Genomic DNA, 25,499 nt, shown 5'->3' with positions numbered 1-25,499 from the left:
AGAGCATTATGCCATGTAATTGTTAGGAATTATTTAGTATTGCTGTTATTATTATTATTTATTATTATTTTTTTTTGCGGTACGCGGGCCTCTCACCATTGCGGCCTCTCCCGTTGTGGAGCACAGGCTCCGGACGCGCAGGCTCAGCAGCCATGGCTCACGGGCTCAGCCGCTCCACGGCATGTGGGATCTTCCCGGACCGGGGCACGAACCCGTGTCCCCTGCATCGGCAGGCGGACTCTCAACCACTGCGCCACCAGGGAAGCCCATTGCTGTTATTATTAATCTGCTGGCTTCCACTATAGCACCTGAAAGGAAGGCTAAAGTTTCTGATTCCAGTTGATGGGACCAGTGGGAAAGAACTTGTAGTAATTTAGGTGTGTGATGCCAGCATCCGGACTAGGATGATGATTTGGGACAAAGAAAAGATGGGCAAGAGTGAGTGCAAGAGGAGAAAACCCAAGCAGGGTTCACTGGCTAAATACCGTGGATGAGAGAGGATGATCAGATGTGGGTGACCCAGAGAATGGAGCTTGAGTTTGCAGAGAAATTAGGGGGCCCCTGTGGAGAAAGACGATAAGCTGAAAGTCCGATGTGGTGATGGGAAGTGTCTGAGGCCTGGGAAGCCACAGGAAGTGGAGGAATGGAGCCATCTCTTAATGAACATGTTTCTGTAGGAGGTGACATCCTTGTGCTCCAAGTCAGGCTACAGGCACTGGGGCCAGTGCCTGTAGTGCACTGGATTGAGTCCCCAGCTCCACGTCTCCGTGGCCTGGCACTCCAGTTTCCTCATCAGCAAAGTGGAGAAAAAGTTATACCCACCTCTTAAGGTAATGAGGATTAAATGAGATAATGCCTGTCAGGTGCTCGAAAAAGTGGCACATAGTAAACAGTCAGTAGTCATTCCTTCTCAGCTAATTGAGCTTTTAGTTGAGTAGAAATTTGAGGATTATTTTTTAAGTGACCAGTTCTTCAGAGTTTAACATAAAACAAACTTCCGGTGACATCGGTTCTCATGAGTGCATTTAGTCTTCCCTGGATCCAAAAGAGTGGGCTGTGTTGTCACCAGATCAGCTCTTCATTTTTTCACTCTTACCTGAATAGTCAATGAGCAAATGTTTTTAGCTTTGCAAAGAATAACAAATTACAGTGGGCTAAGAGTGACCAAAATAGACCATTTTAAAGGCTAATTTAAGGTCAATGCTTCCTCTTTTAAAATTGCCTGGTACTTTTTACTGATCGGTAAGAGTCACTGCCCTGGCCTCTTGAAATATAAAATTGTTTTCAAGCAGAACATATTTGTGTATCTAGATTTAAATTGGCTTCTTGGGAAATTAGTTCTGTTCTTTAATATGTCTAGTTTATATTGCAGGGTCTTAGAGGGTCTTTGTCTTCAGTTACACAATTACATATTCTCTAGCATATGTAATTAAGCATTTAGAGTGTTTCTTTTCATTTTATTGAAAAATTAAGAACTTCACAGATATTTCAGTAGGGCTTTAGTATTTTGTTAGTAATAGTACAAAACAGGTGCTATTCAATTAGATGGATATCTGAGAGCCTTCTGTGGGAGAGGCTCTGTACCACGTGCTGTGTATATAACCTACGACATTCTCATCCTCAGGGAACTCATAGCCTGAGTTTGTAATCTACCTACCTTGGTTATTTGTCCTATTTAAGGGTTAGCTAACCTGCTGGCCTATAACGAAACAAGCCTTGTAATACTTTTTTCAGGGTCTGTGTGTGATTCAGTTCTGTCTTTTTTATGGCTGGGATATGACGTTAGGGTTACATTCCTGATGCTGCCTCTAGTTTACCAGGTGCCTTTTCTGAATTTAGGTTTCTTTATAAAGTGTGGGTGATACAATCTGCTCATCCTGTTTCACAGGATTGTGAAACGGAAGACATTACATACTGCATGGACTATTTTTGTGAACTATTGCACTCTTCATATATACATAATGTCATTTCTAAAATCTAACCTTTATTATTCTATACTATCTATTCTGTACTATCACTGAAGTGTCTACATGTTTATACTGACTCAACTTAAGTAGCTTTGAGAGGTTTTTTTAAATTAATCAAATGATCCTTTTAGAAATAAAAATAAAATTATGGAAGAGGTAAATATGGTTAGCTGCCATGTAACTATCAGCTCTCCTAGATGATTTTTCCTAGCTACATGTTATTATTTAAAATTGTTAATAATGTATCACCTGACTGCTGGAGAAAATATTTATAGATTGTGATTTTCAAATAATGTATTATATATAAGGCCACCTCCTTATTTCTGTAACAGAACACAAAATTATACAGCATTGTCCCTGTTCTCCAAGTTTACCTACTCCTGAGGGAAATGCATGGGAGATAAACCTAAAGCCAACTAATACTACAAGACCCTGGGAGGGTGCCCCAAGGCCGTGTGTGAACAGTGGCTTCATGAATGAAATAGGAAGTAAGGTCCTTTTGAAGGAGAGCGAATAGCTGAATTGACTAGAATACAGACCTTTTTTTTTTTTAAAAGATTGATTGGAAGTAGGTTTAAAGTTTACCTTCTTGGCAGTATGGCTACTGATGATTGGATAAAATCATTTGCGCAGACTTGTGATATAGTGGAAGAAGGAGGGAGAAAACTACTCATTCCTTTGTCAAGTGACGTAGGTATTTACTACCTTGTTTGGAGGATCTTAGGAACTGACCATTAGCACCGAGAGGCCTCTCTTATCTGCTATGAAACAGCATGTTGGCTTATACATACAATAGTCTATGCTGGAACATAGTCATAGAGCTAGTGTGCCATGAAGATGATCTGAAATTCAGGAAACTTTGTTTCTGGTTTTCCTTCAGCAACTTTCACAATGGTTTCTCTTTTGGGATCCAACTCAAATGACTACATAAGTGCCACCCTGCATAAAATTTAGTGTTTTGCCCTTTTTTCTCCTTCACTTGGAAATGTTTATTAGATGGAGTGAAGGAGAGGCCCTAAGTTCCTGACTTGCATCCCTGTGGTCTCACCTGTCTCCGTAAGGTGAAACAAGGACCAGTGCCTATTTTTGACAGTGGCTTTTTAAGGTCAGCTAGCTATCTATGAAATTAACAAAATACAAATCAGAAAGCACTCAGTAAATGGTGCTGAATCAACCATTAAGATTAGTTTTCTTACAGGATAAAAGTTGAAAATGAGTAAGAGAAGACTTTGAAAGAAAATATTTCCAGGATATAAAGCCTAATAAAAATTTTAAGTATGACTCATGACACAGCATTTCATTTCTTTAGTTCCGTTATCAAACTTGGTATCATTGCTAACATGGATACTGTATTGGGGTAATTTGGGGATTCAATAAAGCAAATTTGAGCTGGCAGATGGGTGATTGTATTTGCAGAGGTCATGCTACTCATAAAAAGGTATTTATTTATATAAAATTTATATATTTATTTATATAATGTTGTAAAGAATCCTGGCTACTCTGAAGTTTATGATTTTGCATTTTACTCCCCATCTTCTTTAGGCAAGTGACAACTACACCCCACTGCTCATCCTCCCTACCCTTTCTGGTAACCGAAACCCCTGAAATACAGATACAGGGTACTGTCAACTTCTGTATAAATAAGAAACCATCCCCTAGGGACCCAAGAAAAACCAAGGCTATTTGTATACTTTTTTATTCTCAAGGAGAATTTAGCACGTGGTGCCTCCTTGCACAGGAAGTCCTCGTCATATTCCTGACCAGTGGCCCTTGAATGCTATGCTGGCTGTTTGGGAAGAGCTTTCATTGCATTCATCACCATAATGTTGCTGTCCAAACTCTGTCTACTGCTAATTTTATCCTCCCTGTAACTTTTGCTGAGAGTTGACAGTGAGCACTGAAGGACATACTCATAATTTTGTAGCATCCAGCTCTTTATTCCAAAAGAGTTTTTTGAAACAAAAATTTATGACTCAGAACAAAACAAAACAAAAAAACTTATTATCGAGGAGATAAAGTCTAAGATTGAAAGAAACATGAACTGAAGAAATATGTTATCAAAAAAAAGAAAAGAAATATGTTACAATATTAACATTTCTACACTGGCAATATACAATTTTAACAGTCTTTTTTTCTTTTGCCAAATTATTGGCAGGAAATATTAATGATTAAATTTTTCATTAACACAAAACTTTTCTTTCTACACTGTGAGTTATTAAAATATGCTCCCTTTTGGTGTAGTATTTCATTTACAAATTAGAACTTTGCTTAATGTTGTTCTCGAGTGTAAAAAAATGCATATATATCAATTTACTTCCAAGTTGGAGGTGAGAAATATAGTGCCCAATGAAAGGAATTTAAAAGAATCCTAATTAGAAGTTAAACAATCATTTTGATTTATAAGAAAAGTCCTGCAAAGTTTGTCATACAGTTTACTTTGCTATAAATGCAAGATTTAATTCCTTTTTACTTTCCATTTAAAGACTTGGAATGTATCATCATTTGAGTTTCCGTCATTTCACGTGAGTTTTCTTCAGGGGCTGACTTCACGGCACTGGAAATTGATACACTGACTTGACGTTTCAGCATCTTCATGACCTTTCTCTTGTACCCTTTACATGCAAAGAAATATATAAAAGGGTCCATGCAGCAATTGAAGTTCATCAGGCATACTGTGAAGTGCAGAGATATCTGGAATGAATATCTTTGGCTACATTCCAGGAGATCAGGAAAACCAAGCTTCTTAATCATGTGTTGAATAATTGCAATATGATAAGGTGTGAAACAGACAACAAACACAACAATTATAAAAATAATTGTGTTGAGAGCCTTTTTGTTTACACCAGATTTCTCACTTAATGGGTTCTGTTTGGCAGTTTTAAAGAGCTTGCAACAGATTTGAGAATAGCAGATAAGAATGATTACCAGCGGAAGTACATATCCTATGAAACATGCACCAAGCAGAATCCAGGGAAGAGATTTGGTTTCTTCAAAGTTTGGATATTCCATGCATGTAGTCCTTTCAGCCTCCTTCTTTGACATAGGTTTTATGAGCAGTGGGAGTGTTTGAGCAAATACGAGAATCCAGACAAATATGCAAATGCATTTTGCATGTTCAATTCTTTTCATCTTGTTGTACCGCAGCGGGTGCACCACGGCAAAGAACCGGTCAATGCTCAGGCAGGTCATGAAGTTCACGCCTGCGTACGTGTTGATGTAAAACACGAGAGCAGTTATCCTACACAAGGCCTCGCCGATTCTCCAGTCAAAACCCAGTGCGTAGTAGGCTATCCGTGTAGGCAGAGCGGTGGTGAACAGTATGTCTGAAATCACCAAATTGGTTGAATATAGAGTGGTAGAGTTGATTTTTTTCCTGTTTTGAATAATGACTGTCAAGGCCAACAGGTTTCCCACGAGCCCAATTATGAAGACGATGCTGTAATGCAGAGGCATGAGGATCCTGGCTGTGCGGTAGTGGGCGTAGAGGTCACAGTCGCTCTCCAGAGGAGCTGCAGAGGGTGTAGTAAAGTTGTCCATTTTTATATCCATCAGCAGTGTTCAAGGTCTCTAACAAAACCAAGAAGGGTACGTTTAATTAAAAAAGCATATTTAACTAAAAGCGATAAAAACTGCCTCCTATAGATCTAACTTTTAAAATTTCAAGATTGATATAATTTTTTATAATCTGTGATACGTAATGTGGTTACATACTATATAGTAACAGAAACAGCAGAGAATAAAATTTATGTTTTTACTCTCACAATTTGGTGGTTTTGGCAAAGCTCTGGCAAAGGAAATAGAACCGTTTAAATAGGGCAAATGTATTTTTGCGAGAAGAGGGAATGCACTAACTTTTTCGGCAGAAATTTCCCCTTCCTTTTTCTGAATCATTGTCTGGTTAAGAGTAAAATCATGTAAAGCACCCCACATTTCAGGAAGCGTAACACTTTGCTTTTAAATTGAATATCAGTTGGACTTTTTTTTTTCCGCCAAATGCATGTCACTGCCAGGAAATGAAGTCAGTCACACATTTATGTAGTGAAATATGGACTCACCACAGTGATCTGATTTGTGTTAACCCCAAAATTGTGAGAAACAAGCTAAGGCCTTTGTTAGGTTCTCTTAAAAAAGAAAAGAAAGAAAGAAAGAAAAGAAGACGATGACCACAGCAGCCCCAACAAAAAAGAAGAAAAAGAAACAAAGGGAAAAAATGTAAGAGCTTCAAGGGGAAACTTCAAAATTAATGCAGATACCCCGCTGATGCATCAGTATGTGTTCCTACATGGACACACTGTAGGACGCATTACACATGTGGTGTTCTGTGTTCTGCTTTATTCATTTACCATGTTCATGGATCAGTGTAATCTATATTTTTGTCCTATGTGTAGATCTTATATAGACATTTGATAGATATTCTGCAGTATTACAGTGTGTTAATGCATAATTTGCTTACCTACTCCCTTTATGAATATCTGGATTATTTCCAACTCGTTTCTTGTTATAAATAACGTCTAAGATGAAATTTCAAGTCCTCAGTTGAAAATTGGAAAACTCCTACAATAAAACTCCATTTATGAGGCTGAACTTGGATAAAACTAAGGAAGAGAAGAGCAACAAATTCTGTGAAGTTATTTTTAGAAGAAAGATAATTTTCTGATAGGTCTATCTCTATGCACAAATCTGAAAGTCACCAAAGCTGAGGGAAAAGTTGAATATATCTAGTGATGATGGTACTGTATGTTAAAGGAAAGAACTCTATCCCTAGCCTTATCAAAGCAGTGACCACAAATCTACTTCTCCGACTGCGGTATTAAATGAACTGGAGCTCTGCTAACTTAGTTCTAACCATCTTAAAACAGTGATGCTGACGGACAAGGAGGGTTCTGAGAGGATTGCACTAATGTCATAGGTGTGCATTATCTACAGTGTTGATAGGTTAATCATGAAAATATGGGAATACAACCTAAAGCAAAAGGAAGCAACAAAGGAAGTAGAACTTTTTATTAATCAAGGGAATACAAGAAAGGAGACTGGGAAGAAGCAAAGGATGAGGATGATAGGTAGAAAACACAAAATAAGAGGGTAGGAAATGCGTCACAACAAATTTAAATGGCTTGAACTCACCGATTAGAAGACAGAGACTGTCAGTTTGGATTTTTAAAAATCCAGCTGTATGCTGCTTAGAAAAGAGGGAACTCAAAGCGATTTGGAAAGTTTGAAAACAGGCATGGGAAAACGCATACCAGGCAAACCCCAACCAGTGGAAAGCCAGAGTAGCAATATTAACATCAGAAAAAAATAGAATCCAAGGCACAATCAATATTAATAGGGGTAAAGAAGGTCGCTACACAAGTTAAAAAGAACAGTTCACCAAGGGCATGAAAAGAATCATGAACTGTATGTGTAACAGCAAAATTTGACAGAATCTAAAGGAGAAATGGTCAAATCCACAGCCATAATGGGAGATTTTAACATATTTTTATTAGAATATGACAGGTAAAAAAAAGATTGACCCAACATGACTTAAAAGCTAACAGAATTTGTGCTGAAAGCACATTAGAATTATTTGCAAATTTAACCATGTACTAGATCATGAGAGGTGTCTCAGATTTCTCAGAAAATCATTAGCTAGCAGCTCACATTCCTTGTGAGTAGTACAGTGCAACTAAGTTAGAAATCAAAAATAAAAAGATAAAGGATGCACTTGGAATCTAAAGATATATTTTTCTGAGGAACTCATGGGTTAAGAAATCACAATGCAAAATTTGAAGTGCTTAGAACCGAAGGACAAAAATACTACAGAACTGTGGAATGCAGCTAAAGAGTTAATCCGAGATTGATGCAAAACCTTGAATGCATTCATTTCTTAAAAAATTGAAAATAGCTAAGTTAAATATACAGCTCCAAGAAGCTAGAAAAGAACTGAGTTTGCCCCAAAAAAGTAGAATAATAAAATTAATTGGAGATATTAATGAAATAGAAAACAAAACAAACAAAAACCAATAAATATGGACTTTATATTTTGTGCGGGGATGGGGGATGGAGTGATTCTTGAAAGGGAAATTGTGTAAATTGCAGTTGTGGAATAAAAGTAGGAAAACTTTTTGCAGTTAGTAGGGAAAGGCTTCGCTCGTGTGAGAAGTGGCTTTCAGGAGGGAGAGGTGGAAATTCCAGGCACGGGTTGCAGTTTAGGAACAGGCATTAAGAGCTGCCTTTATTTTTCTAATTTTTGTGAAAAAAATGTTTTTCTGAAAATCTCAATATGTAAATTTTATTTCGAGGAGTCTTCCAAAGCAGGTTCCTGGGAACTGCCTTTAAAATACATGGTGGGGGAAAAAATACACTGTGGAGTCTGCTAATCCTCCATCTGAATAATAATTATTGTAGAGATTAGGAAAGTTACACTAATGTATGAATCAGAGAATGTGCCATTGCCTACCAGTTGCAAATGCACGCCCAGCTGCTTCACTGAATGAAATAAACCCAGTAGAGTCACAAAAGGCAGTGTTTTCAGAACATTTTAAGTTAAGAAAAAGATGTTTAACACAGTGTTAATTTTAAGTGCGAAAATTTGCAACCAAATCAAATGTCCGTCATTAGGGAACTGGTTAAGTATTTTATGGCCGTATAGTAGAATACGATGCAGCCACTGAAAATGGCAATGTAGATGCCTATTTCCTGACAGAGGATGATGTTAAGTAAGGAAAGCAGATTCCACAACAGGCCACTTTGCCGGTAGGAAAAGCAGCTGTTCACACACACATCCCTGCATGGATATATAGGCCAAAACATAGTTCACAAGTACAAGTAATTTTTGAGTTTCATCATATATTCTAAATTTTTAACACCAAACATGAATTGACTATGAAATGAGTAAATAGGTAAATAATTTTTTTTAATCTGAAGAAATCTTTTTTGAAATTCAGCTCTTCTTGCAAAAGCCTTGTCCTCTGACATACTTTTCAAAGCTAGTGCTCTTTATTCAGATTTATGCCTTAGTTTTCGCTAGGTGCCTACCTTAAGTCATGTTTGGAAGAACCGTCCCAGCAGCCCTGCAAGCCAGGTGTTGCCATCACGCACCCACTCTCCACTCAAGGAAACCTCTGTCAGAGAAGGTAAGGGTCATGCTGGATCCTTCTCTCTGCCAGCCTGGCTTCAAGCCTCCTACTCTGTCCAGTCCTCGGCAGGGGCAGCTGCTTCACGCTGCCTTTCAAGAACTGAGAGTTTGTAGTTTCAAACTGGTCTAGGCTTCAGGGCCATCCTCACCTGTACACAAACAGCCGGGGCACGTGTGGCCTAGCCGTTCCAGAGCAGGGAGACGATTCTTCCAGAGGACAACGGGACTCCCACTCCAGGAGAGGTGCCTTCCCAAGTGGGAGGCCAGACTGGTGGACGCTGCGTCATGGAGCCCTGAGGGGGAGACTGGGGAAGGGCTGTTTGCTGCCCGCCCCTGCCCCGAGTCGGTCCAAGAAAGGCACTTGCACAACGTGGATGTGTAAATGGGCTGACCCAGAGGATCTCAAGTAAAGGAGACTCTGGGCTGTTTTGAAATGTGTTCTTTTGGATATTTAGTAACCTCTGGAAGGTTGATTCCATCCGTCAACAGCTCTAGTATATTACCTTTGGTGTTACTTATCCTGTGTTACTAATGCTATAGTTTTAGTCCATTTTATCTTTTCCAAATTGAGAGAAAGCCACTTTCACATACTTGACTGTTGTTATCCCGTTCTTATATCAACCAATCCCAATTTATTATCATCTTCCCTCGGAAATATTATTTTATCCCTTCCTTTAATCATTTTAGGATTCAGGATTACTTTCCTGAACGTTGACTTACTCCATTCTTTTATTCAGCAAAAATTGGGTTTAGTGCCTCCTCTATATGCTAGATCCTGGAAATTCAGAAATGATACCTTTTAATGTCTGAGGACCTCAAACTGAAGGATGGATGTTGGGAATGTGCTGTTGTCTGAATGAGGTGTTATCTCAGTATTTGCTATGTTTCTTCTCACACACACACCCGGGTTCTGCTTGCTCTTTGCATTACAGTGCTCCTTTACTAAGCTTTCGATTGCAAATTCCCCTTTTAACTGTATCTAGTCCTTCCTCTTTTAGTCATAACTAAATCCTTTCTTTCTTTCTTTCACTATATTTTAAGTATTTGTCGTAATTATTAGACAACAGCGTCTGACGTGGTATTTAGGATAGATATACTGAGTTGTACTTGAAAGTATTGAAACTATGGCTCGTCATTTTGTTGCCTTAAGAAAAGCATAAAGAAATGTTTGTTCTAAATTTTTTTTCCTTAGAATACTTGTACCTGTAATAATTATAATTTCCTCATAATGCTTTCTGATGAAAGGATGTACAATGTCTCTAAGTTGTCCTTAGTGCCTCACAGCTGAGAGACAAGAATGAGGATTGCAAGCTTTGCCCTGAGGGTACAGATAGTACCTGGGCTGCGGGAAGTGTGGGTTCTTATTCAGGTTCCACCCAAGGAACTACGGGGCAGCCATCTGTGCCAGTTCTCTTAACATTTTTGTTAATAAGCAAACGAGGCTATCTCAGGTTTGTCTCTGTAACGCAATATTGATCCTTTTAACTTTACTATTATCCTAACGTGTAAAACAGCAAGTTCTTCCACAGCAAAATATCCTCCGAAGTATTTTCACTTACATTTTTGAAAGTGGGCCTGTGTGTGCTTTTCTCTAGAATTGATTTCCTCACTAATAGAGTAGCTAGTGTTTCTTAAGACACTATCGTGTCATTTTTGCATAACCAGACATGTTGACATGAACTGTCAAGTTCTTTCTAGCCACAGAAAGGAAAAAATAAAAGGCCCCCTCAAAACTCATTTATTAGTATTAAAGAAAACTAAGAGCTAATGTGATTTGTACTCTAGAACTATTTAGCCTGGATACCAACTTGGAGGCATTTGTGACTTTTCACAGGGTACTTCTGCAGTCCCAATTTACTTGCTTGGATAATGATTTATTTGTGGCAGAAACAGAATAAAATCCTCATTATATTCAAAGATTTAGTAAATGCTAGAATACCAGCTTTTAGTGTTTAGCTTTAAGATTCCTGAAATGTCCTGGATACCCCTAATATTTATTCGCTTAATAATCATCAACACTTAAAAGTAAGAAGGGGTTAAACTTCTAGTAATTTTGTTTAAATTCAGTCCTTAGCAATGAATCGAATGGGTCAGATCATGCTGACATGATCATTAATAAGAGGTGACTTCTCTGTGAGATGAAGTCTGCTCAGGACCATGTTTACACATTGAGATGCTGTGACTCAAAGTGCCCACAGTGGCCTGCACCAAAGAGGAAGTTACAGGAGTGCACTCTCAAAAACAACCCAAGAATGGACGTGCAGATACAAGTGATACTTGTCTGTTGTTAAATGATGAGTGTTGTTGTTTGATCCCATTGTTTGTCTGATTTCTGTTGCTACACTGTCCTTTGGTTATTTTGTTGAAGAGGGGTAAGATTGAGGGAAAATTTCTGGAGTGGGAAAATAAAGTCACTGGGAAAGGAGGGGGCAGAGGAAGGCTCCAGGCTCAAAGGAGCAACAAGGATTTGGTCTCCCGGGAAGCAGATGAGCACAGATGGATCAGGACAGCAGGCTGGGGCTGTCTACTGCCTTTGAGGACAAACATACCCTGTGGAAGAAAGAAATCATTGCTGCTTCCTCCTGTTACCTAGTTTTATACGTATTTGTCAGTTGCTTGAAAAAGCCTCCTTGTTCTTGAAGCTGAGCAAACAGGGACATCTGAGTTTGGTCCAGTGTCACACATACCGGGGCCTAGCACTCAACCAGTCATGTTTCTCACCTGCTTTACGGTGACTCAACAACCATCACCTGAGCAGTTGTGTGTCCCACTGGCCTACAAAACAGGCAGGTGCGAAACAGGCATCGCTGAGGCACAGACGGGCAGTGACCAGCACAGGCCCAGCCTCGCGTCCCTTCACTGGTGCAGTCTGATGGCCGTTCCAGACTACTACCCTGCTCTCAACCGCTCTGACAGCCAGCACACACCCCGATAACCTAGTCAAAGAGATCTTCCTACACTATCAGGTGATACCTTTTTTTTTTTTCACTAGCTTTGAGTCCTAGGTTGATAGCTGTGTCCAAGATTGATTTTTTGGGAGACTATATAGGGAAGATTGTCCAGAAAGGTGACCACTGACAGGTGCCCCCACTTTCTCAGACGGAACCTCCCACGTGCCAGAGTGTCTGTGTCAGGAGTTGAGTCGTCTGAGGGCACCTCTCTTCCCTGTCTCCTAGGGAGCTCGCTCGCTTGCATCCTCCGGCTTGTGGAAGGGGACCCTGCGGCTCACCCCAGGACACAGCCTGGTCCTGCCCACCTCTCAGTAGGTCTGCACAGGGTCATGTGCAGGACAGTGCACAGGGTCATGTGCAGGACAGTGCACAGGGAGCTTCTTCAGAACAGGAGAAAAAAAAAAAAAACAGCATTGGCCCATCTGCACTTTCCTCTTTGTGCCTTGGCGGTGTCCTGAACCCAGTGGGCACCCGCTAAAGACACTTCACCTTCTGTAAACACGTACGTTGGAATTGATGGGAAAGTGAAAGGTGCCTGACATTTGTGTTATCTGGTTAAACACCCATTTGCACATTTGGGGTTTTACACAGTCTGGCTAGTTTTCTTTCACCTTTCACTGATTATTTATTCCTTGTGTGGCTGTTGGCAGCTTGAATACTGACTAGGACGGTATGAAAGTCTTCAGAGATGAAGACAGAGGAGGTGGTAGCACTGCGGACTTGAAGTATATGGCATAATGTTTAGGAACTGGAAGACAATATAATCCCACCGTAATACTCATTTCAGTGTAAGGAAGACAAATACTGTGTTTCCCTGTGGCATGATTTGACCTGTATGTAGGATAACCAACTGCATAATATACAAAGACTCCTTATAATGAAGGGCTGAGTCAGTATAATCTTTATCCTCTGAATCCAAAATATTTCTAGAAACAACCCTTTCTCCTTAAAGTTCAAGCGAGTTTCAGATCTTGATTTTCGTCTCTATTACCTCATAGAACTTAGTCAGAAACATTAAATATCCTCATTTTATGGATAAGCAAACTTCGGGAGAGATTGGATCATTTGCTCAGGGTCCCCCCTCAGGACTGTTGCCAAGCCAGGGACCACGCAGGCCTCCGTGTCCTCATCCCCCGCTGCCTCCTGCCTTCAGCCCTCCGGCCCCCGGCCTCTCCTCTGCACGTCCCCTTCTGTCTGTCCGTCTGCCTGTGTGCGTGCTGCTCCCACTGCCCTGCCTGCCTCAGGCCACCCTCACTTCTCCGTGGAGTTGCAGTTTCAGCGCGCACAGTGCCGTTCAGATGGTGCCCAGGCAAACTGAAAGCCGTCTGTCACGCCACACGGTCTCCTTCGTGCTCGGGGTCTGCTTCCCTCTTCAGCTGGATCTCTAGCCGTCTTCCATCCTGTGACCCCCTGGCTCTGGCCCTACTAGATTGCTTGCTGTCTTTTGATGTCCTGTGTTCTCTCACAGCTCTGTTCCTTTCTGACCCTCTTCCTTCTCTCTGGAGCCTCCTCTCCCCGGTCCTGGATCCTCAGCTCCTGCTTTCCTTCAGGGCTTCGCTCAGAATCAGCTGCTCCCGGAAGCTTCCCTGGTTTTATCCTCTCCTGCTCCCCCGACAGCACCTCCCCCTGCCCCGCAGAAAGGCAGCGTGGGGTGTCCTCACCAGGGCACTGCCCTCTGTACTGGCATCTGTACTGTTTGTTTTGTTTCTGTTTCCTACTGGCCTGTGAAGTCCTGAGAGTCGGGGCTGTGTTGTTAATTTTGTGCATCTCCAGCTGACCCATGATTGATGCTCAATAAATATCCGTTAAGGAATAGCAGAATCCCAGCTTTCTTGATCCTCAAAGTTTCTTATCAGACTGCAGGATACATTTGATTGATAATAGTAACCAGTATTATTCAGCATAGACTGTGTCCCAGGCACTGCCCTGGGCACCTTATGTATGTTCACTCACTGAATCTCACAAAACTTTCCCAAATCCATTGCCACGGGTGAAACTGAGGCACAGAGCACTTATGAGTCTTGCCTAAAGACACAGCTGTTAAGTGTCAGGATTTAATCCAGGCAGTTTGGCTCCAGAAATCACATTCAGTGTAGTATGTTTTAGCCCTAGCTCCTATTTCCAGCATGATCTGAGGTTATTGGTAGGAAACAAGTAAAATAGGAAGACATCTCAAAACTTTAACGCAAACCAACTCATACACCTGTCTCAACCAGAGAGCAGAGAAGGGCTAGGGAGGTAGGGAGAGGGAGGAGGGAGGGAAGGAAGGAAATATGCTGATATAAATCAGGAATTCATTAATTTATTTGTAGCATATTTCAAAGTAACTAAAAGTTTTATAAATAAACTTAGATTTTTACTATTTTTAACAAGATGTCTATAAAACAGTTTGGACTAAAATTTCCACTGAGAGAAGATGGTGAAGACCTAGGATAGCTCTTATGCTGTTAATTTATTTTTATACTGGTATTTAAATATTTGCAGATATTTAGCAAAATATTTTTATTCTTCTCTTTGGGCTTTCCAGATACCACAAGGATCTTTGTTACCTCTGTCGTTTTCAGAGGATTTTAACGTGTGTTATTTCATCTTACATTGAAGCCCACTATTTTACAAACTTCCTGGCAAGCTAAGAAGGATACAGACTGGAGGGTACTGCACATCCTCAGCACATACACAACCAGGGCATTTTAACAACTCCAGGAGGCCCTTAACCATAGCAGAGAGAAAGCTGTCACTAGTAAACTCCTTTACTGGATGGTGAGCTCTTTTTTTAGATGTAAACTTCTTAAGGATGATGGCTTTATCTCATTTTATCCCATAGAGTGTTTCAGAACTGGCCAGCAACAGATATCTAGTAAATGCCTCTGGAAAGCATAAATGAATGAAAGTCATATTTATTCCATTAAATGACTGGTCATGTTACTGAAAAGCTCTCAGAAGCTAGTTGAAAGTGATTTATAAAAGGAATTCCCACCACCACATGATAGGTGAACCTTGTGAGTGAGAATGCTTTCTGGAGCGGTGTGCTCTTTGCAGTATTATGTCCAAAACTATGATTAACCCCCAAGAGAAAACATGCACTGAAATGCTCGCAAATGCAAAGTCCAGACAGAGAACACAGTTAGATGTATAATCATCCACAGACTCAGTCTTTATGTAAAATATTTTCTAAAGATCTAGAAGTAAGTTCAAGAAAAATAATTCCCATAGAAATGGGAAGGAAATAGGGCAAGGAAACTTTGCGTGTTGGATTCATCCTTCCGTGGTTTAATGGGCAGAGGGAAGAGAGAATGGTAACAGGCAGTTTTCCAGCACTTACTGTGAGAGCCAGTGCTGTAAGACCTGGGCAGTATGATTACTCCCCATTTTACAAATGAAGCAGTTGAAGCCTGGGAAGTAACTTGTCCAGAGTCACGCAGCTGGTAGATAATGGAGCCCCAGTTCAAGCCTGACTCCAGAGCCCATGCTCTTAACCACTACACTATATTGTACTTAAAGTGAGACCACCTCCCCCGCCAAAATAAAAAAAAAAAACACACCCTCCTTTAGAGGAAGTCTCTGCACAGCTTATATTTTACCAAGTTTCTGTTACCTCCATTCCCAACCTGGACGTAAATACTGGCAATTCACTGCATATAATTCATTGTTTTGTGATATTTTTGGGGCACACAGAAGTTCTAGAAAAAAATACGGAGATGTGTTTAGTCTTTCTGATCATCAAATAAATATAAAGCAAAGAGATGTTCTTTTTTCACTTGTTAGATCAATAGTTTATATTTAGAATTAAAATACTCATGTTGGCTGAGAAGCAGTGAGGCCCAGACTGTCACTGGTTGGAGAGTAAATTGGTAAAATGTTTTTGTAAACTGAAAAATATCAATTTATATCTGAAGTTGTTTTTTTTTTTTTAGATGTGTACCCTTTGCCCCAGGAATTCTACTACTGGGATTCTATCCTGAGAAATAATAGAAAGTATAAAAGTAGAGAAATAATAGAAGTATAGGAAAGACTTTTATGTACTTACATATGTGGTCAAATAGTAACATGTACTAACTCTTTTATTTTAAATTGTGCTGTATAACTTGTTATAAGTACAGTACATTTAAGTGTAGGAATACTCCATTTTAAAATAACTTTGTTCCTTTCCTTCATAAAGTATCCTGAAATACTGGCAGTATTTGATGATTAATATTTGATACTGTTTTTTGTAATTGTGAGTTCACACAGAAGTACAAAGTTAGCCCTGTTTTTTGGCAAAGATATTTCTGGCATGATCCATTGCTTTCACCCAGCTTAGTATCAGCTTATTAGAACTGCCTGTCACCAGAGAGTCTCAACTATATTAATGATAAAATCTTTGTTAGAAATGTTTATAGCTTTTTGTTGAATAGATTCTTTACCTTTACCTTCAACCTTAATTAGGGTTTCAAAGTTTTTCTTAACTCACAAGACCTTGTTGAAAAAGCAAAATATCTGGTACTTACCTCTTAGTGCCTTGTTGGGACCTCTGTGTGGTGGCAGTCAGTATTCACCCAAACTGAAGTAGGTTAACCTTGGCACGTTGTTTTAAGGGAGATTATGCAGACATCCTTTTATGGTGGTGGCTTTTTTTCTGTCACCCTGTGACTGAGCACAGTAATGATCAGTTAGCCTCATGTGTGCGTGTGCACTTTTTTTTTGTTAATAGGAAGTGAAATTTTTCTGTTAGTGATTTTTTAAAAAAGGGTTATCCAAAAACCCCTTGGAATTTATGAATTTTTGATATCTATGGAACTTTATAAATTTTTCTATAAAGATTTAAGTTTAAAAAAAAATCCTTTGGAAGAGACTGAAGCAATAAACCTTAACCAGGAAAAAAAAAGAATCATAGTTGTTGATGATTTTGTATCCATATTATGTGTAAAGTGTGAGTTTTTAAAGATTTTAAGGGAAAAAATGTCAATTTTGACAATTCTGTCTGCCTGGAAACTTGGTGCAGGGAGTAGTTCACTCATTCTGTATCTTATCAACAGCTTAATGAGAAAGAAACAGAAATTTCTGTGGTGAGTGGAGAAAAATGCATGTGTACAGTGATTAGTCAGTATTTTCAGGCGGGAGACCAACTGACTGGATCGCTGATTGCATGGACACATGCATGACGAGGGAAGAGTTGAAGGGGGCATCCTACAGCTAGAATTGCCTCTCGTGCACAGGATGAAGGAGACCTGTGCTGTTCACCTTCAAGCCTTAATGGACTCACTTTAAACCAACAGTGTCACATGGCTATCAAAATGCAAATTGATTTGCAGGCTAAAATAATGGAAATATAGCGCTCAGAACAAGAGAGATGATCTGGCCATTCCCAGTGAACTCAGGAGGCTGCGTTTTACAGGGCACGGATGACCTTAGAGCATGGGTGGTGAGGGGTCTAGATGCCAGGTCTTAGGAGAAATGATGGAATAAACTGAGCATGTCTGGGCTTGGCAGGGACGTGATCATTACCCTCACGTGTTAGGAAGCTCTCATGGTAAAGGGTTTAGATTGTATGTGTTAGTCTTCCTAACTCCAGAGAGTAGAAGGAAGGCCTTGTAAGAGGAGGTTACCAGACAGCTTTCAAATCAAAATGTGAAAGTAGATCTCAAAAGTTGAGATCATAAAAAAATGGCATGTTGTCTCTTATTCAGGTGCTTGCATAAACAGGATGACTATTTTGAGGGATGTCGTAGAGAGAATTGAATCATTTGGTAGGAATTTGTAACCCTGTGACCTCAGAGGCCCTTCCACTCCAGGATTCTGTCCAAGTGGCTGAGGACCTTTAGCCTCTCAGCGGTGTGATTCCATTGAGAGGCTTGTTAGGTTCTTATAAGCTCTAAAGTGCTGAAGATCTGTAGAGAAACCTTGTCAAACAGAAGAGCTACAGCTCACCTAAATTCTTTGGGTCTCCACCCCATTATATAAAATAAAAGTATTGAACTAAATGATCACCAAGATAATTCCTAGTCCAATTATTCTGTGAGGGGGAAATACAGAGATTTTATGATTTGGTGGATCAATATGATAAAATCTTCCAGAACTAGTTCCTTTAAAACTTGGATTGAAGAATCCTTGAAGAAGACACTGTTGAGAAGAAGTTTTTCAATTTGTTGAAAAGCCATCCTGGTGGGGTTTTGGTTTTTAGTTTTTGAAATAGTTTTTATTAAGTAAAACGTTGTTATATCATGAAATCTAGGTAAAGTAAATGTTCTAGCAAAGTGGATCTCCCCCTTTTTTTGGTATTAGAGTAGTCAAGTGTATAAAGAAGAGGTGATAGGGTAGTTGTCCTCTGAGATGCCGTTGAGGTTTAGTGTGAGATAATTTCATGAGCTCACAAACCTTATTTTTATTGTTGAAAGTTACCAGGATTTCTTTAGTTGTACTGTAAAAGTGGAGTCCATGTCCTTTTCTGTAGAAGAGATGGACGTTTGTGACCTGAACTGAGAGTTTCTACTATTTTATTTGTTCTGTCAAGCACAGTTGTGAGTATAGAGTAGATACTCAATAAATATTAGTGACGTTAGTGAATGAATTCTTTATGAACCGTGTTCCTCTTTTCTGAACTTCAGCCCTATATGCTTAAGCCAGATAGGACTTCCAGAAGTTAGCTGTTCACAATACAAAAAGGTCAAACTGAGCTGTTGTTGCCAATATAAGGAAAAAATGTTGTCATAAAATAAGGAAAAGAGAAAAACTGGTCAGTGACTAAAAACACTCAGTGTGTATAGAAATAGCAATGGAAATTTTCTACAAAACAACCTGTATAACCGTGGTCTGAACTATGTGCTTTTGTATTATGGGTAGATGTGGTTTAGTGTTTAGTCATCACTTAAAACTACACAGTGATGAATAACTTCTAAGGAATTTTGAAACTTCTTCTATTTTGGTATATAAGATATGAGCTGGGGTCATTAAAATTCCTATCAGTATTTCTTAGTTTACGTTGGAATGTAACCTCAACAAGAACTCTGCTTCAGATTTTATTATAGCTTCACTCTTCACACTTTATTGCTAAATGTAAACAGAAGACCTTCTATAAGTTAGGTACCTAAAGTCATGTTCTGTAGTGAGAAACTCAAGTGCAACCAAAATAGAGTTTTCTTATTATTACCAAGAGAACAACAGGCCATATTTTGAGTATATCTATGAAACTGTATGTTTCAATCCCATTAAAAACAACAAAACAAGAAAAGGGGTTCTTTAAAACAAAAGACAAATTCTGCTGTATGGTTTTACCATTTTAAAGAGAAATTCATTGATTCAGCAAGTACTCACTGAGCAACTACCCTGTGCCAGGCCTGGTTCTAGAGAGTGGAGGTAAAGCAGCAAACAGACTGACAGAGATCCCTGCCTTCATGGAGCTTCCATCCTAGTCGTGGAGACAGATGATAAATAAGCCGCATAGTAAATCCGGAGGTTATTGGTGCTGTGGGGAGAGGAAGGAGAGAAGGCAGAGTAGGGGTGGGGCTGTGAGGTGAGTGCGGGCTACAGTTTGGAGTGGGGTGGTCAAGGAGGGCTTCTTGGAGAAGTTGCTATTTGAGTGAAGACCTGAAGGGTGTAAGGCAGTGAGTGATGCACTTGTCTGTGGGAAGATGGCCAGGAGAGGGGGAAGCAGCGGCACGCGCCCTGGTGCACAGTGTGCCTGGTTCTGTGTCCGGGGAGCAGTGAGAGCGAGTAGGGGGAGTCTACGGAGTAGAAGGCAGGTCGCGGTGGGGGACGCAGGGTCTTGTGCGTGTTTGTCATGACTTTGGCTTTTACTCTTGGCTGGCGGTGGGTCATTGCAGGATTTTAAGCCCAGGAGCGATTAACTTGTTCTTTTTAACGAAAAGAATGCACAGCTGCTTCATCAGCTGTGTTTGTGTGTAGTATTGATATTTAGAATGACAATTTAAATAACCCTCTGTTAAAATTGCTTTCGTTAATTTTTTTTTTAATCTAACAAATGTTACCGGTCGATTACGGGTAAGTGTCCGCATTAGGCGCTAGGGGGATGCAACGCTAACTAGTACGTGGTGCTTTCTCATAAAATGAATAATCTAATGGGAGGTTTTTTTAAAAACCCTATATAGTTAGTTAAGATGTAGATCATACAGCTGTTCAAGAATAAGACTTGTTTCATTGCCCCACATTTAATGAGCTTTTCTCCTGTGCCAAGCACTGGGTCCAATGCTGGGATAACCACAGGCATGTATCTCCTTCCCTGCCTTGGGATGTATTCAGCCCAGGAGGAGGGCCAGAGGAGTGAAGCATTCCAGACCTGTCCGCCGAGCTGTCTGCAGACCTCTGCTGCCCTGTCCCTGCCGTCTCCTTACGAGACCGCGGGAGGCTGCATCTTACCTGTCTTCGGGTCTCCGGTTCTGACCAGGGCCTGGCGCTCAGCTGTTCACTGGTTGGGGTTTTCCCTCTTCTAGCATTTACTACATTCTTATAGCTGCCTGTAGATGCTGCTGCCATTTATCACATCTTCAACCTGTGTTTGGTTTGGTTTGGTTTTTAATAGAATCGAGAGGACAGTGAATAATTTTTTACATAATTAAATACATTCTCTATCGAAGATGGGAAAATGCACGAGAGGGACCTGTTGTTTCCACAGAGATGATAATGAGAACATTTCTTTGTGGAAGTGAAAAATATTTCTTGCATTTTTCTTATGGTAAAAGCAGTCGTTCTTTGTACGATGCCACTTATCCAAAACATGAGAAAATAAAAGACTAATTAAATTAAGCCGTGAGTTTAATGAAGAATGGGTGTAAGTGTGTGTCCAGACCACATGCCTCATTCATGTCTCCCGCCTCGCCCTCGTAGGAATGTGAGTTCGCTGTCCTGGAGCTCTAGTTCCTTGAGGTTCGGGGCTGCTTCTTACTTAGAGATGTGGACGGAGCTGCTGTGGCTGGCCCATTGCCTCTCACACAGATTCACTCAAACAGTGAAACTGAGGGCTTCCCTGGTGGCGCAGTGGTTGAGAGTCCGCCTGCTGATGCAGGGGACACGGGTTCGTGCCCCAGTCCGGGAGGATCCCACATGCCGCAGAGCGGCTGGGCCCTTGAGCCATGGCCGCTGAGCCTGCGCGTCCGGAGCCTGTGCTCCGCAATGGGAGAGGCCACAACAGTGAGAGGCCCGCGTACCGCAAAAAAAAAAAAAAACAGTGAAACTGGGGTAGCTGTGAGGGTGAAGGAGAGCAGCTAACCAGCAGGAGGGTGGAGGAATCTCTGGGAAGAGGAGCTGAGCCCTGTCATACACCGTAAGTGTAAGTTTCCTAAGCAGAAAAGTGCAGCGGACACTTGTGTTGAAACAATAACCTGTGTCAGTGAATAGTCATCAGAGCCTAAGGTGCCCAGGGAGCATCTGGGCGAGGAAGGGGTGAGAGGGGATGGGCCAGATCAGGGGAAGGGAGAGGAGGACGGTTGCAAGGAACCACACTGGTAAGAAAGAATCGCAGGACTTTGCTCTTTCGTGCTGATGTTTGGATTTCCTCTTTGGATACTGGCAACCTGTGGAAGGAAGGGTTTTAAACAAGGGTGTGACATGATCAGAGTTGTATTTGGGGAAGACAATACTGTTGGCAGTGTTAGCAGATGGATTAGAGAGAAACAAGACTTTAAGTAGAAAGACGTTTGTGACTTTGGAATATGTCAAGTCGAAGGGATCAAATCGAGTTTCATAGCCAAGGTGAGGGGACAGCCGGACAGTTTGAGGACTCACTTCATTTTTTTAGTTGAAGCCATAGAAGGGCTTAGGCTTATACCAGGAGAGACTGGAGCAAGAAGAAAAGCCTCTAATGGAACCCTGGAGAGGGTAGGCGAGGAGTGGTGGGAGACACATGGGCAGACCAGCAAGAAACAGGGTTTAAGACAAAAGCAGGAAGGAATTTGAGGAAGGGAGGACAGGAGCAGCGTGCCTTGTCAGGTGCTGGAATGAAATGTAATTGGACAAAGTCTGAGATGAAGATTTTGGATTTGACTGTGATGAATTGTAATGTTTCTTGCTTTTGGTTCATCTAGTCTCTTTCATCAGATTTCAAGTCATTCATGAGAAGAAAACATAGCATCAACTTTAAATTTTCTCACAGTGCTGACAGTTCATTGGTAGATGCTGAACCACCTCTCTGCAGTAGTTTTGAGAGGGTCAACAGGGTTAGATAATTAGAGGTCTCCTAAAATGTATATATGTACAAATTATTTTGGATGTGATGTATGTATAGAAACCCACTTGTGTATCTAAGACCATGCTTTCAGACTGAAATAAAATGATAAGCAGTGTTCCTTCAAATATGCATTTACCTTGGTATTTTAAATCGGGTGCTACACCATAGTGATTTTGTTTGTGTGTTTGTTTGCATAGCCTGGCACCTGTGTTTGCTCTGTTTGTACCGTTTTACTGCTCCATCCCGAGAGTCCAGGTGGCACATATTCTGGGCCCGTTGTCCATCACAAACAAGACGCTGATTTATATATTGGGACTACAGGTACAGTATGCATTTTTATGTTCATGTTTCTTTAACCAGATCTCTCTCTCTCTTTTTTTTTTTGGTCTTTTTCTCATTTGATCTCCTTGAAAACAGTGTGTTTTTTTCCCATAAGTTTGGCTTTGTGATCTATATCAAACGTTCAAAGGAAGTGTTACAGAACAAGAACGTCAAAGTATATAAGATACTAGAATACTTTCATAGCCTTTAGAAATCTGATAAGAGCTTTCACTGTAATTTGTATCGGTGGAAAATATTTTAATTTCATTGTACAATTGCGTTTAAGTGTCTTTTAAAAATCATAGTATGACGTGGAAACAAATGAGAACAGTCAAAAGGTGGAAAGTGGAGAACCACTGTCAAAATTAATGTATTGAATAGAGTGTCACAAAGCTCTGAAGTGGAACCAGATATGCTTTGCCAACTTCATAGCTCCTGCGCTGCACGGGCCTGATTGCACTGTCACCATCCACTAGATGGTTTGAGATGAAGGCCATTAGAGGACTGACTGTTCGACTTAAATTGAAAAAGATTATCTTCACCAATATTCCATGAATATTGATTGCTCTCTGCTGGGTTCCAGGCGCAATAATAGAAGATATATGTGATTTTCAGTTTTCAACCTGTAGTACCTGTCACTTTTCTTTCACTCTCACACCTTTTGATGTAAACTTTTATTCTGCTGTTTCCTGTGGTACCATGTGTAGCTTGGCCTTTCGATCCACCATTATGCTCGTAACATTCCTTACCCCACGCATGTGGAACCGGATACCAGTGTCACTGTAGAATGCCCTGCTCCCTCCCCTTTTAACCTTCAGCATTTCCTCTAACTTCTCTAGTCTGCTGTCCTGTGTTAGCAGTGGCTCATCTGGGGTGGGTGTTTCCTAACCAGTTTACAGCCGTTTCTCATGAAATGTGTTTATTCTTCATCTCTCAACCTATATAGCGTTACACTCTCCCTTATCCTCCCTGATACTCGTATAACCTAATTGCCCATTTCCGCATTTTACTCTTACTACTAGGATTTGCTGTGGCATGTTTAATTTTTTTTTAAGATGTTACAACAGAAGGCAGATGCAACGGTAGAAGAGCACCCTGGATGGGGGGCAGGAGACCCAAGTTCCAGTTCTGACATTGCACACATTACCTTGAGACTTGGGTCGAGTTATGGAAGCCTCTAAGCCTCATTGTTGACTCTAGTTATAGAGCATCTTTGAGGGTGAAAAACATTGTTTTATTAATTATGGAATAGGAATTCAGTGGAGCATTGTGGAAAGTCTTTGGAGTCACGTAGACTTTGGTTTAATTGGTTGCTCTGGTAATTATTTTCTTTCTCTGTCACTTTTTCTGAGCCCCCATTTGCCCATCTGTAAAGTGGGGACAACGATATCTATCTTACAGGGTCATTTGAAGGATTAGAGATTATAGCATTGAGTTTTTAGGGTAATCTGAACAGATAATAAGAACTAAGTCAATTGGTTCCTATTATTAATTAATCATTTATGTCTCTGTGGCTGCCACCTTTGGTTTTTCTGAGATTGTGAGTGGGTTGTTTTTTTTGTTTTGTTTTGTTTTGTTGGTGAGGTAGAAGCTGGTGTCAGAAAGTAGAGGTGGAAATGCCCCTGGCTTCTTGATAAAATCTGAAGTCCTTAGCATGAATGGCATCCAGTATTTCTTCTTGCCTGTCCCATGTCAGCCCCCACCCCTCCCCACCTTGACATAAGCGTGAACCTTTTGTTCCCAAAACTTCTGTTCTCTCCTTCCATCCCTCCCCTCCGGATCTTCGCACATGTTTCTGTGCCTCTGTCTCTTACTCAACAACTTCTTAAAACCAGGGACGTTTGACGCATGAATGGATGAGTGAATGAATGACTTTAATCATGATCAGGAGAGCAAAAATATTTGTGAAGGGTCATTTAAGTACACATGGCCCAAGAACCAGTCATGTAATGCCCAGTGCTGGGGGCTGTGGAGGAGAAAATGAAGCATGAGATGTGGCACCTGCCCTCAAGAAGCCCAGCTAGGAGAGAAGGCATACAGTAAGTGCTGTGAAAGTATTAGCTGTTTTATTGTTCTCTATACTTTTAGAAAAAGACTACAGAAAAATATTTTTCCACATAATTCTCATCCTTGTTATTATCAGTCATTCACACTGAACAAGCATCCATGCTAGATCAAAGGATTAAATTTTAGATCAAGGGATTAAATTTGAAGTTGTAGCCAGTGCTCATTTCCCCATTAGCTAACACAAGAGCACAGCTTGTCAGATTCTTTTTTTACCTGTGCTTTGTCATCTCGTACCTTTGTCGTCTTTCTGTGTATCTTTTTTTCTATGTATCCTTGATAAATGGGCACCACTTTGAGGTTTTCGTGTAACACAGTGTCAGCAATGAACCCGCTTCTTTCGCTACAAGCAGAAGTGCTTAAACTCCCCATCTAAAGATCTAAATGTGAACAAACGCTAAGCTACAAGTCTTTTTTTTTAATCTGTATATGTGACTTTATTTTATTCCCTAAATATTTCAGTGTATATTTCCTATAAACAAGGGCATTCTCTTACATAACCATTGTTCAGTTAACAAAATTGGGAAATTAACATTGACACAATTTTATTCAAATTTTTATCTTATTCAAATTTCACCAATCGTCCCAATAATATCCTGTTATTAGGCAACAAATCTTTTCTTTCTTGCAGGAACACTTTGAGATGTCTTGTGACTTTTTTTTTTTTTTAAACCCTGAGCACACCCTTGGAGGTAAATGATTTGGAAAACAAAGGGAGAGGTTTCATAAGACCCAATTCTAACTGCTTTTGCCATTAATGAACTTTGATACCATTACTTAGTTTGCTCTTTCTTGGGTAAACCGGAATGAGAGTGTCAGCAGTTAAGCAGAGCAGCATTGGACATGGACCTGTATGCTAGCAGATGTCTTCCATCTAAAACTAGAGTAGCAATAACAAGAAATTGAAATGAGAGAATTAA

The 25,499-nt window shown here is 40.4% G+C and overlaps 2 protein-coding genes across 8 annotated transcripts in view; one reads left to right on the top strand and one right to left on the bottom strand.

Moving 5' to 3' along the window:
- Nucleotides 1–25,499, top strand: part of UBAC2 (UBA domain containing 2) — a 151,269-nt gene that overhangs the window by 67,446 nt on the left and 58,324 nt on the right. For 2 of the 3 annotated variants that reach the window (XM_033435189.2, XM_004273637.4), the window contains exon 5: nucleotides 22,392–22,515. In XM_033435189.2, coding sequence (XP_033291080.1) covers nucleotides 22,392–22,515 — 124 coding nt within the window. Of the gene's footprint in view, nucleotides 1–22,391; nucleotides 22,516–22,630; nucleotides 22,691–25,499 lie in introns of all 3 variants that reach the window. The other variant, XM_049701192.1, reaches the window with a different exon arrangement.
- On the bottom strand, nucleotides 3,884–16,671 carry GPR183 (G protein-coupled receptor 183). Of its 5 annotated transcripts, none has more exons than XM_049701194.1 (3): nucleotides 16,523–16,537; nucleotides 6,421–6,562; nucleotides 3,884–5,534 (listed from the first exon to the last, which is right to left on the bottom strand). In XM_049701194.1, exon 3 carries the CDS (start codon nucleotides 5,514–5,516, stop codon nucleotides 4,434–4,436), a length of 1,083 nt encoding a protein of 360 aa, XP_049557151.1. In that variant the 5' UTR covers nucleotides 5,517–5,534; nucleotides 6,421–6,562; nucleotides 16,523–16,537; the 3' UTR covers nucleotides 3,884–4,433. The 5 variants fall into 5 exon arrangements, with proteins under 5 accessions (XP_049557151.1, XP_049557150.1, XP_004273687.1 ...); XM_049701193.1 differs by lacking the exon at nucleotides 16,523–16,537 and adding an exon at nucleotides 8,985–9,002; XM_004273639.3 differs by lacking the exon at nucleotides 6,421–6,562 and having other exon boundaries at nucleotides 16,523–16,671.

This window comes from Orcinus orca, chromosome 18 (genome assembly GCF_937001465.1).
Source record: "Orcinus orca chromosome 18, mOrcOrc1.1, whole genome shotgun sequence".
Classification (NCBI taxonomy): Eukaryota; Metazoa; Chordata; class Mammalia; order Artiodactyla; family Delphinidae; genus Orcinus; species Orcinus orca.
The sequence above is the reverse complement of the archived record's forward strand: the minus strand, read 5'-3'. Positions and strand labels throughout refer to the sequence as shown.

Coding starts and splice junctions, on each gene's coding strand:
- GPR183 (XM_004273639.3), bottom strand. CDS start 5,516: ATGGATATAAAAATGGACAACTTTACTACACCCTCTGCAGCTCCTCTG.